The sequence below is a fragment of the Oreochromis niloticus genome, linkage group LG7, assembly GCF_001858045.2.
Source record: "Oreochromis niloticus isolate F11D_XX linkage group LG7, O_niloticus_UMD_NMBU, whole genome shotgun sequence".
NCBI lineage: Eukaryota > Metazoa > Chordata > Actinopteri > Cichliformes > Cichlidae > Oreochromis > Oreochromis niloticus.
The window spans coordinates 16,869,155-16,880,870 of NC_031972.2; the positions used below are offsets into that span (position 1 = coordinate 16,869,155).

General features: G+C 41.6%; 1 protein-coding gene across 1 annotated transcript; it reads right to left on the minus strand.

Moving 5' to 3' along the window:
- Nucleotides 1-2,754: 2,754 nt before the first annotated feature.
- zgc:73226 (BCL2/adenovirus E1B 19 kDa protein-interacting protein 3) lies at nucleotides 2,755-9,358 on the minus strand. The gene is made up of 6 exons (XM_005456217.4): nucleotides 9,127-9,358; nucleotides 6,014-6,164; nucleotides 5,668-5,749; nucleotides 5,443-5,516; nucleotides 4,650-4,796; nucleotides 2,755-3,519 (listed from the first exon to the last, which is right to left on the minus strand). The coding sequence occupies exons 1-6, from the start codon at nucleotides 9,167-9,169 to the stop codon at nucleotides 3,471-3,473; spliced, it is 546 nt and encodes a 181-aa protein (XP_005456274.1). The 5' UTR covers nucleotides 9,170-9,358; the 3' UTR covers nucleotides 2,755-3,470.
- Nucleotides 9,359-11,716: the final 2,358 nt, after the last annotated feature.

Here is an 11,716-nt window from a genome sequence, read left to right on the forward strand (position 1 = left end):
CTTGAGGGAGGATATTACAGGGCTGACAGATCTTAACGCAGTCCTCTCCTATAAAGAAGCCATGGAGGATCACATGGAGGATGAAGCTGTGTGGGAACACGGTGATTTACAACAGCCAGTGCCACCTGTGGCTGCTTGTTTGTCCAAAGCACAAGATAAACGGCTTAGGGGGTTGAACCAGGGACAATCCACAGGACTAAATTAACAGTCCAAAGAACAGTTCAGGTCTGCCACTTCTCTGATTTTCTTCTTTTCACAGAGTTTTGTATCGTTTGATGTCATCTGACAAGGCAAGAAACAATTATGTGGGTTGCAAAGGAGCCAATAGTTTAGAAGCATTATCTAAATCTCTCCCACCCTGAGGGACATGCTCTTGGTCAGTCACCCACATAGGTTCATACTGACATATACACATAATAAGATTTTGTGCAGACATGGATGTATTTTGTGTTACTTTGTGTTAAAGTATTTCGCCTTTTTACTCTACTGCATTTTGTTTACTTTAATTTCAGATTAAAATATAGACCTCTTGGTTTCTGAGCTCACAGGCCAGGAGGTTATTGGAGAGAATCTGCCATGTGTTTTCCCCATCTTCTCTCCAGCGTCCTGTCTCAAAAAAGACCCCCCCAAAACAGAAACCTACCAATAAAATACACCAAACTGTGTTATCTGTTTAAGATTTTACTGATCTTATGGGTAGAAGAGATAAAGAAGGCACCGTGATGGAAGAACAGGAAGAAACAGAGATTCTGGATTCATCCAATCTTCAGAAGAAGACCTCAGCAGGGAGAATCTGATTGTGTGATCCAGCAGTCGGAGCTGTATCACGGACGCTTTATATATATTTTCGGATGTCAGTGGGGGCAGTTTGAGTTCTTGTTAGCAGAGTTGGGACCACATCTGAGGAAGCAGTGAAATCATTTCAGAGAGTCAATTGACCCGGAGCAGCGTCTAGCTGTTTGTCTGAGGTATTGTACCAGTTCCACTAGTATTTCACTTGTTGCCAAATCCAGTGATTGGGCTCTTAGATCTGGTTATTTGGATCCAAAAGATAGGAAAACTTGAGCTTGGTTTTAAAAAAAAAAAAGTAACAAATTCGTCAGATGAAATTACGTGGTCACTGTTAAAAGCTGCAATTAGAATACGTTAAAAAATATTTTTGACCCAAGTAATATTAGCCGATTTTACGTGTCTGGTGTGTAAAGGCCTTTAGGGTTAGCACCTATGATCATTTAGACCTCAGATGGTGACACAGCTATGGCAGCATAGTGACCACGCCCCTAATGATGCTAAATTTAGACCTTAATACAATTTAGAGAATTGTAATAGGAACAATCGGACCCTTCTACAGTTGTCATGAATGAAAGTATCAGCTCTACAGACTGAACAGTTTTGGTGCACATCTGACTTACCTTTTGAGGTTGTTGCTTGAGCGGTAATTTGGTTACATTCACAATACACGTGGCAGTAAGCAATAGCCTTCAACCACTGGGAGCCTTTGCAAGCTCTATTGTAATGTTTTTTTGCATGAATAATTTCAGCCCAAATTATAATTTGCTGTTGTGAAATGAGCTCTTTTCATAGTAAATATTATTACTTGCTGCTAATGTATTAAGTACAGCTATATTCATTTACCACGATGGATAGAACAAAAAATTCAGCTTGCTTTTCTATTTATACAAGCCCCAACACACTTGAATTACTATGTTGTGTGACAAATTCATTTATGTCAAAGATGATGAATGGGCATTTCCCGAGCACGTGCATCCACCTCGTTCATGAACTAAGTGTTTCCTTTTGCGCTGTTGAGTAAAACTGGTGCCAAAACATGCACCAGTAACTACCCATAGATTGCTTGGGCGTGTTATGTGTTGGGGTCTGTGAATGGAAACCAGGTGCTCTTGTGCTCTGCCAAAGCGGGCCTGTTGATGCATCGTCAGCTTGGTGTGTCTAGAAGTCGCTTGCTGTGCTCATTAGCTCAGCAGGACCCCTCACATCAAACGTTCCGCTAATGGCTGATAAAGTCATTGGGCTTGGTCATGCAGGACAGACAACAAATGGGGCACGTTTATGTCCAAGGCAACCGTGCAAAACCCCGGTGGCTTCTCAGTCACAGCCCCACCCCGCCATTCAAAATCCAAGCCAGCTATTTTCACGACATGTTAAGAGGAAACGGCGTTTTAGTTTACGGGAAGGCAATAAAATGTCAAATCCTAGACGGGTCAAAGCAGCAACTTGTTAAAAAAAAATAGGGAAGAGGGTGACTTATGTGAGGTAAGAATGACAAAGGCAGATGTCATAAGGCTTCTGGAAGCTTTCGGTTAGACAAGAGAAAGAGTGCTCACTGGGGAACAATGTGCTTAAGGAGCACCGGTGACATACACACCAAAGAGCTCATCAGGACAAACAAACAAAGTCATTAGCAGTGATTTACCTCATATGGAAACAGGAATCAATTTTAAACAGATGCTGCGGTTCATTTGCAGGTTGTTAACATCACAGTAGGTTTTAAAAGTCTTTTTTCTGTTGTTGTTGTTGCTGCTGTTGTCTCTGCATGCCTGCAAATAATCTCCAGACTACCAAAGCGTAGAAACGTACACATACAGTGGCCAACGCTTACTTCAGCACATCTCTGTGCTTTGCTGGCTGAAAATTCTTCACTTTCCCCACATGTATTAAAAAAGACGATTATGTGTACAATACATGCTGTCAGGGTGAGCACGGAGGAGAGGAATAAAAGACCCGAGAGACACATTAAGGTTTGGAGGAGTGAAGTTTAATGGGATCGTGATTGCCTTTGTCGGAGGTCAAATATTTAATGGGTTTACGGGACAAAAAGCACAACCAGAGCCTCTCCTACATTCACTCAGCCAACTAGAAGTCCCTACATTAGATTCACCATCAGGGCAGACCAAAAAAACAAAAAAGAACCGCTTTAAGCAGCTCAGTCTTACAGAGGATCATTACTTCTGACAAATGACAGACATTTTACTTTTTCAAAGGTTGGGTGAATGGGTATCGCACATTATCCTTTTCATTTTGTCGGAACACACCGTTCCCAACAAACCGTTTTCATCTCCTCCCATCAAAGGGATTTATTATTCTAGCTGAGTAGAATTCTCTTTCCTTCTCCTCTTTTGTGTCAGGAAAACTACCCCCCCCCCTCTGATTACACTCCCGATTAGCTGGTTGAGATCAGTGTTACTTTGCGGGAAAGTAAAAGTGACCTCAGTCTGACTCACTGGTCGGCAGCCATCTGCTCCCAGGGCCCTATGAAATGCACAGACAACAAAGAGGCTGACAGAAAAGACAGAGTACTGCTGGATAGATAGAGAGACAGGTACAGACAGGCAAGGTCCTATTTTAGCCCCATGACAAAGGAAGGAGGCAAATTAGTGCATTAGAGGGGGTGGACTTTGACCTTATTGGCCAGACTGTTAGCAAATAGGGGCACTGGCGTATAGTTGCTGTCACAGCGTACTGGTGGTGGATGCAGCCAATCGCTTTCCTATGTAGATCCTAAAAAGGAAAAAAGAACAGGAATTAATGATTGATCCTTTGCTATAGCCCTTGGACCCCAGTCACAGAGGCGGAGAGACTGGTTAGCAAGCACTTCGCAACTGCTGACCATGAGGATAAAATATGTATTCCCCAACATGTTGGAAAGTGATTGGGGGAAATTGCAGAATACTGCTAGGTAAATTTGGTTGCAAAGAAAAAACCTCCCTGTGATTGCTTTGGTTGCTAACATATTGTATTTTGCATGTAAGATGCCGACTTGTCTGCAAACATTTGCTAACTAACCAATCAGCAACAGTGGAACTGCAAAAACTGTGACAGAAAGGGACAGAGACCTTTAAAAAAAAAAAAAAAATGTGCCTTTTGAAACATTTTGGTTTCAGCAAAAGAGAAAAATGGTTCTTTGAAAGTTATTTGTTTCCAGTTTGCGTCACATTGTTTCAGTGTGTGCAGACAAATCAGCATCTTCCATGCAAACTACAGGAGACCACAGTAATCTGCTAGCAACCAAAGCAATCACAGAGAGGTTTTGGTGCAGCATCCTCTTTGTGACTAAATTTACCTAGTAACCCACAAACCAACCAGCTGTAGTATACATATTTTACCCTCCCGAACAGAGGTTGGCAGGGGGTTGCTGACGGGGCTCTATGCCTGCGTGACTGAAGCCTTACTTCAAATCTTAACAGCCATAATTAGTGCTTGTAGACCTTTCAAGTTTGAGATTTTCATAGTTTATGCATTCTGTGTTTTTTTTTCTCATTTTGATTTTAGCATACTAGCTGTCGCCATCTTCGTTTTTTGACACCAGATGTAATGAATATAAAATGAGTGAAGGCTATAAGAAACTAAGGACACTGCATTATCATAAGGTAGCGACTTGTCAGTGAAAAGGTAGACCCTCCCTACCGTTAACTTGCAGCTAAGTCTCAAGCTAGTTTTTCTTACATCTTCAGCCTCAGCTGCACATCAGCAACCTCATTTTAAAACCACTTAGGTGGGCACACAGGGGTCAACTCTTGGATCACTTTCTTAATTTGCACACTTTCCAAACTCTGCCAGCATGAGAAGCATCCAGTTATTTTTTCCCCAAGTATTACCAAGAATGTCAAGTTTATGTGAATGAATCTCACCCGACTCCAAGCGTGAGAAGGTGTGAAGCCAGCAGCGAGGGAACAAGAATGAGGAGAACATCGGAGGAGAAGATGCCTCTCTTCATCACCTCTGTCTTTCTGACACTGAGGGAGCTCTGCTGCTTCGGGTGCTGAAACACAAACTCTCTGCAGAGAAGGAAGAGAGAGGCGTCGGAGATAAGAGATGCGGGAGCACGGAGATTGAAAGGCGAGGGGAAAAAAAATAAAAATAAACAGAGATAATGAGAGCACAAGAGAGAAGCCTGAGAATACAAGAAAGAAACCGAGAGCCTGAGAACTGCTACCTGTCAAACAGGCTTATTTTATTGCAGGAGATTAAATGTCAAGTGCGGCAGCATAAATAAAAATGAAAGCGATTCATGTGCTTCAAAGGTATAATCCAACTGAATTAAAAAAACAAAAAAACAAAACAATGTGCTATTGAAATGTTTTGTGAGTAAAACAGGCTTTTTATAAACACACAAACGAACCAAAACAAACAAAAAAAGCTTATTTTTGTTTACTATACCGCTTCTTATACTTGTATGCATATTTAGAGGGCATGCTGCCAGGTTGACATCATGAATCTTGGCTGGTTCGTGTTACAATTCATTTTTTATAAAATGTATTATTTTTTTTAAACTAGAAAGAATCTTTTAATTATGTACCTCTGGAGGCGCGGGCCTCGAGTCACCTGCTGTCAGTCTTTAAGCCAAACTAAGCTACTTGCCTCCTGGAGTAAATCATCACAGCAGGAATAAATAACAGTAACATTCAAAGGAGCTGGGCTTACTTCGGTGGCATGTTTTCAGGTCTACTGGACCAATCCCACACCCAGTCAGTGTCCACCCGTCGCTCGCCTTCCTCCTGAACGCAACAAGAATCAGATCATGTTGAATAATTTAAAAAAATGACGTGACTTCTAGAAAAAATTGCTTTATTTTATTTCATATATTTTTTTTATGTCTTTATCTGATAAATATTAACCATGTCTCTCTGTTAAAATGAAAACCAGCACCTGTATAGTGACACAGTCACTGTCGTGCTCGCTGGTGGGTCTTGGTGAGCCGGTGGACTGTGGAGTCGCTGCCTGTGGAGGACTGTGGATTAAAAAAAACAAAAAACAAGTGAACTTGTACGAGGTGGGTGCGGTCTGGAGAAACAATCGAGCTGCAGCGTGATAATTTTACAGCCCAACAAACAAGAACAGAAAAAGTAAACACGCTGTGGAAAACAAGCAAAGTTCCTCTGAGCACAAAACAAACCTCATTACTGTGCAAATCACTTCTACACCTCACTGTGCAGCTCGCCCGCCCCAAACTCCCCAAACAAAACAAGTTCGTGCTAACAAACTGCATCATTACCTGTCTCTACTCCGCTCGCACTCTAGCTGTGCCTCTAGGAGGATCCTCTCCAGCTCCCCCTGCAGGGCGGTGGAAACGCTGTCCTGCGGCCCTGTCAGGCTCTCTCTGTGGCTCACGGCTGCAATCAGCTCCTCCAGCTCGACCCAGGAGCCTGACGAGGAAAGAGGAGGGCAAGCTGAGAGTTTGTGCTGACGTTCAGGTGTCGGTAAGACGGGGAAAAAAAACAATGCTTCTCAGTACGCCTATACTAGATTTCTAATAAGCCTAGAAGGAGTCATGATGTGGAAAGTAAACAAACAGAAGCCCTTTGAAAACTGACGCTTTCATTTTATGGAGCTTTTAACATTTATGGGCATTTTGCTGTCTTGTTTAGAATCTTACTATAATTACAACTGTACATATTTCATTCTGAAGTCTGTGTGATCCCAGAAAGGTCCAAAGTAACTGTGTTGTGCATAGTTTTACATGTGAAAAACTAATTTTTAATGTTATATGAAATGATGCAGTTACCTTTCTTTTATTTATACTTTCCATTAACATGACTTAAGTCATTTGATTACCCAACTATATTATGCAGATTACTTCAGTTTTACTGTCATAATGACATATTCAAATTATTTTTACTGCCCGTTACCCAAGTAACTGATCCTAACCTGGTTCCGAAGCATTGTCAGAGCAAATTTCACACTGCATTACTGATGCACGTTTTTAGGTCCTTCCTAGAACTCTAATCTCTTTAGCGCCGAGTGGGCAGTGAATGGACAGGTGTGTGTTGTTGTCCACTGACATGTGGAGATTTAGAAGCTGCCCCACTGATGTCCTGACATGACACCCGATGACCTCAGAATCACAGAGCTCGCGGTTGGATGGACACACGCTGAGCCCCATCCAAAAAACACACATATTATCATATGGCGTATATAAACAGTGAGAGCGAGACAGAGTGCTGAAAACATAAACTGCATATGAATGAACGGACACGGGGGCGGGGTTTGGTGATCGGGCACAGGAGCAGAAAGGGATTTACACATGCACACGCATATACACACATGCATGCTGGCGTGTTGTACGGTGTGCGCGCTCCCACAGCTAAACAGTGGGGCAGGGCTAACTCAGCCTGACAGCATGCTTGCTTACGCAAGAACTTATTTCTGTGAGAGATTAGCCATTCACCCTCTCCCTTCCTCTAGCTGTTTCTCCCTTGTCATGCTGCCCCGCATCTCTCGGACAGAGGCAGCATTTACGAAACAGCTCCCCTCATCTACCTACCAAAGTATCCTTCCTCATCTGACCTCTCTGATTGTCACTTTACCTGGTTTATGACACTTTATAACAAGAGGGGGTGGAGGCATGAGTGGGCACAGTGCTGAAGGCGATGGAAGCAAGGGATGGGGGGAAGGGAGGGCAGAGGAAACTGTGCCATTGCCCTAGTTATTTTCCTACAGAGGGGAGTTATGACGTAACAGCTGCCTTGTTGGCTGCCTTATCTATGTGATGCCACTCTGCAGCACTAAATCAGTTTCTATGGCGCAGTCCTGTACACATTCATCTGTGCCGCTGTCAAATCAGCTTTATGTAATGTGGAGCCAGGATGTGAAAAGACTCAATGAACTGCAGCACAACAGATTAATTTGTGCTCTGCTAGGATGAGAATGACTGTTTCCATTTTAGGGCCAAGAAAAAGAAACAAAAATTAGGGTGTGAGGTGCAGTTTGAAAGAGTGGCTGCAGGGCAATCAGATTATTTTTGGACAGCACGGGAGATTCAGATTTTGTTTGTCTTTCTAGAAATGAATAAAAAGTTACCATTAAAGCAGCTGCATCCTATTAATGTGGATGTAAAAATTTAAAAAAGATAAATAAAATATGAACATATTGTCACATTTATAGTTTTTAATGTATTGATACAGACAATAATTGTGATTCTTTTTACATTTAAAAATGCTGTGATAGTAACAGTCATGTAGACCCTGAAATAAAGTGGGAAAAAGAAGATCAATACCTAGCTAGCTAACTATTAATAAAATGTGAAGACATGGACTGGTACTTATATAACACCTTTCTACCCTAATCGAGTACTCAAAATGCTTTTTTACTACAACCAATCACACACAAATTCATACAAGTACTTTTACATATCTAAGCACCTTGTTTAAAATTGACACACTCACAGTCCAATGGCTTCATTGTGGACAACTCATCAACATGCGGGCTCGAGTAGTCAGGGATCGAACCACCAACCTTCCAGTTGGTAGACAACCCGCTCTACCTCCTGCCACCCCACTTTGGAGAGGACAGATACACCTTCCCTGTTAGCAACAAATGCGAGGGAAATCTGTTTATGTTTTGTGTGTGTGAAGGTAAAAAAAATGCTGGTGGATATATCGGACTATTAGATTTTGAAATTACCATCTGATTGTTTCTTGCTAAACAGGAAACTATCAGATGACATATCAGCGATGGATTTCAGTTTTTCCCTGAAATCAAATATTTGTCAAACTGATCTTTATTTATTTAGTAAACAACCGCTTGGTCCAACCTGCACATCAGTGATTTCCATACGTCACTCACTGTACAGCTCCCAATTACAGTGATCCACATGTTTTACCCAGCATCCTCTGTTCCAAGCAATGTGCAGCCAGCTAAGTGGAGCTATAAGTATCAGAAAATCTCCGCAGCTTAATTGGCTTACAGAGATACAAACAGGTGAGTCAGGGAATCCATTTACACAATGACAGTAGCAACGACAATGACAACTATAAAACTGCCTGTGCCTTGTTTCCGTCTGTGGCCTCCTCTCACACCTGCTCTCTGAGTCTGACAGGCTGTTAGTATCTTGTCTCCATTGATAAGCAGCCACGGCTGGCTAGCTCTTCATTCAAACACACTGAGGGAATGAATGTGCTCATTGCCTGAAATGTTTTGCCCACACATTGTTGACATTTGCATCGTGAAATTGGAATATAAATCGACCCGTGCGCACGCAAAATTAATTTACAGCCTGTTTAAGGTATGCAAAAAATCGGCTACAGATACGCTATTAAAAGGCAAACAGTTAACAGTGATGACGTAACAAAGAAACAACGGCCTGGTCCATGTGCCACCATCACTCACCGTAGAGTCCGTCCTCTGGCGTCTGCGAGCCGGACAGAGACATGTTTGAACGCTGGGGAGAGGCTGGAGAAAGAGCTCGGAGAGATGCTGACACTGACCCAGGAGGACAAGCAGGTGCAAAACCGGTCTCTACCCTGTACACGTTACCCCTCAGTCACTCTGCGTTGTTGTGTTGTTGTGTAGTCTAAAAATGACACCGGGCACCGACGCAGCGCTAATCCGTTCCCCGTGCCCTCCCTTCCCCGCGCGCACCCCCTCCCTCTCCGCTCTCCCACGTGTCAAGAAGGAAGAGGTAAACAAACAGACTGACTGTGCAGCTTAACATCACACATAGATGGATAGATAGTCCTGAGCACCTATTCAAACTGCACACACCATTAATGATCTGTTAGGAGCAGTTACTAGGTAATTAGTATCTATACCAACGTTGGTGTGGGTACTGGATCGATACTACAAGATAAGATTGATACTTTGTTTCTATCCTCTATGTTCAGTATGTAGCCCACTGAATTGGATTAAATTAATTCTTTTTTGGGGAAATGAAAAAAATATACCTCAAACATGCGCTATAAAAAATGTCTGAAACTTTTTGTGTACATCTATTTGATGTATTGCCAACAGAAGTATCTAAACAACAGAAGTTGACCCACAGTCCTAATATATAAAATAATAATAATCTTCTCATAAGTTGTGCCCCATTACTCTGCTCTGCATAAGTTGCCCTATTGTTAGCATTGACATGGCTATTGTTATCAGCAATTCTTGCCGTGTATTTATTGGTATCTGATTGATACCAACATTTGCAATATCGTACAGCACTAGCAATTATTTACAGGGAAAATGAACAAAAGTAAAACATTTTACGTGTTAATGACTTTAAAACAACAAATATGACATTGGCCTTGAGCACAGTTTGGGTAATGGTAAAGACCCACTGGGTGATCATTTTGTGCAAGATTCACTAAACTCTGATCGATACTGTAGGAGGAGAGCCAGTCTTGTGAACTGTGGACAGATGGACGTGGATGCAACATTGTATCAACTCAATGGGCCACAATGAGCTGAATACCCAGGACCACAGTCTGTTATGTTAACACAAAGCAAGTAGTGATTGACCTCTGGACTCAAAGTGCTTGAATAAATACTTAAACTGATGGCGATGCCAATCAGCCAGCCAACACTTGATTGTAAATGGGCAGAGGTCAACAGTCTAGTATCGTTATAAGTGGAAGTTCTACCCATGTTGGCTTTGTTGTAAATTTTTAAGATTAATGCAGCAAATTACTTTCTAGAGGGACTAAATACTGAAAGTAATGCATTACATTTTCTAAAAGTACTTTGTAGCAGATTTTTTATCAACACTTAGATACAGAAATACAGTGAAAAAGTATTCACTGTATTTTAACTAGCAATGTCTCCATTAGCAGTGAATTTAGAGTTAGACAGTACTTGACAGCATCTTGGATGCCACGGTTCTTCTGTGGATTACTTCTGCCTCTTCATGTAAGCCCACAGTGACTCCACGATGCCCAAAACGGACTCCGTGGGGATGATGCCATCTGTTGCAAAACTCCTTGCTCATCTTGTGGCTTAAATTCAGTCTCTGTCTGTATATTTGCACTCATTTATGGGACACTTTAGCTACTGTGATGGATAAACGTCTAAACTTTTGCACAGCACCTCATTTCAGTAAGCTGAATTGTAGGCCTGTTCTTCATGTCAGCGTGTCATGCTTTGAGACTCTTTCAAAGCAAATACTTTTAATTATTGTTTTACTTTGTAAAAGATGATTAAGTATAATTTTCTTGGTTCTGGGAACAGGCTCTTACATTCCTCTGGAATTTTCTATTTATATCACCTTAATTCTGCATGAGAGCAGTTTATTTGGTGGATTCATGGATGGATTATAGGACAATGGGCCAATTGGCACAGACAGGCAAAAGGCTTTTCCTTTCTTCCTTCCCACGCGTACTGATTTGTATCATTTGTAGGCATTTTGTATATCTTTCAGTATCTTGCATTAAGTGCTGCTGTTGGTTTAAAAAAATCTGCTTACTCAGCCATTATAATAATGCAGATTTTTAATGAGAGTGTACTGCATTGTAGGAAATGGACTGGAATTTATATAGTGCTTTTATATTCTTACTGACCACTCTAAGTGGTTTAGACTACAAGTCACAATGCTTTCTTCTATATGCTGTAAGCACTTTATTTACATTGCATCCACACTCAATATAGAATCAACAATTACTGTGTGTAGAAACTGTACAAAGGCCCCAGCCAGGGTTGGAACCAGGAGCTTTCTTGCTGTTTGGCAGATGTGAATGACAAACAGCATGAAGAGTGAGTGGACATCCTTAATTTTCACAGCGCTCTTTGAGTTTACAATGGGTTATAGGTTATAGGTCATTTCATTTTAAGGAGACACTATCCTTCTTATTTATTCTCTCTTTTATTTTTTTCATAATTTCTTCCTTTCTATTAAAATAATCCAGGGTACTGATATGTTTTATCCATTTGTTTGTTTGTTTTTTTCTTGCACCCACACTTAGTGGTAGGGAAGACCTCAGGGCTTTGAAATGTGTGATAG